Here is a 562-nt window from a genome sequence, read left to right on the forward strand (position 1 = left end):
CTGCCCTTGGGCACGTACTGCCCGGGGCCCCAGGCCCCCGCCCCCCCGAAAGCCCCCGGCCCCTCGGGGTAGTAGGGCAGAGGGGGGTGGGTGGCAGGGGGCAGCGCGAAGGGCTTCACCCCGTAGGGCACCAGCTTGCCCCCGCCGTACCCCCCCTCGTAGCCGCCGAACTCCAGGGCCCCGGCGGGCGGCTGCTGGGGGGCAAAGTACCAGCGGGGGGGGTCCTTGGGGGGCAGGGGCAGCGGGGGCCCCCGCTCCCCGTTGTAGAAGCGCCCGGGGGGCAGCGGGTACTGCTCCTGCAGGAAGGGCTGGAAGCGGGGGCCCGGCAGCAGCTGGGGGCAGCCGGGGGCGTCCGGCGGAGACGGGGTCAGGCGGTCGCCCTCCGAGGCCGCGTACATCCTGGGGGGGGACACGGTGGGCGTGGGGGGGGCACGCTCCTCCCAGGGTGGGGGGGGGGGGAGCACGGGGAGGGCATGGGGGGGTACTCACGAGTCAAAGTTGTCCCGGAAGCCTTTAGCGAAGGGGTTGTGGTCGATCTTCAGCTGGGTGATCTGGGGGGGGG

The 562-nt window shown here is 75.3% G+C and overlaps 1 protein-coding gene across 1 annotated transcript in view; it reads right to left on the reverse strand.

Annotated features, from left to right (window-relative positions):
* Positions 1-3: 3 nt before the first annotated feature.
* TBX21 (T-box transcription factor 21) overlaps positions 4-562 on the reverse strand; it is a gene marked incomplete at both ends in the record, with an annotated part of 1,281 nt that continues 722 nt past the window's right edge. Inside the window, 2 exon segments of the mRNA XM_035313022.1 lie at positions 4-399; positions 490-551. Coding sequence (XP_035168913.1) covers positions 4-399; positions 490-551 — 458 coding nt within the window.

This window comes from Oxyura jamaicensis (assembly GCF_011077185.1).
Source record: "Oxyura jamaicensis isolate SHBP4307 breed ruddy duck chromosome 27 unlocalized genomic scaffold, BPBGC_Ojam_1.0 oxy27_random_OJ69910, whole genome shotgun sequence".
NCBI classification, from domain to species: Eukaryota; Metazoa; Chordata; class Aves; order Anseriformes; family Anatidae; genus Oxyura; species Oxyura jamaicensis.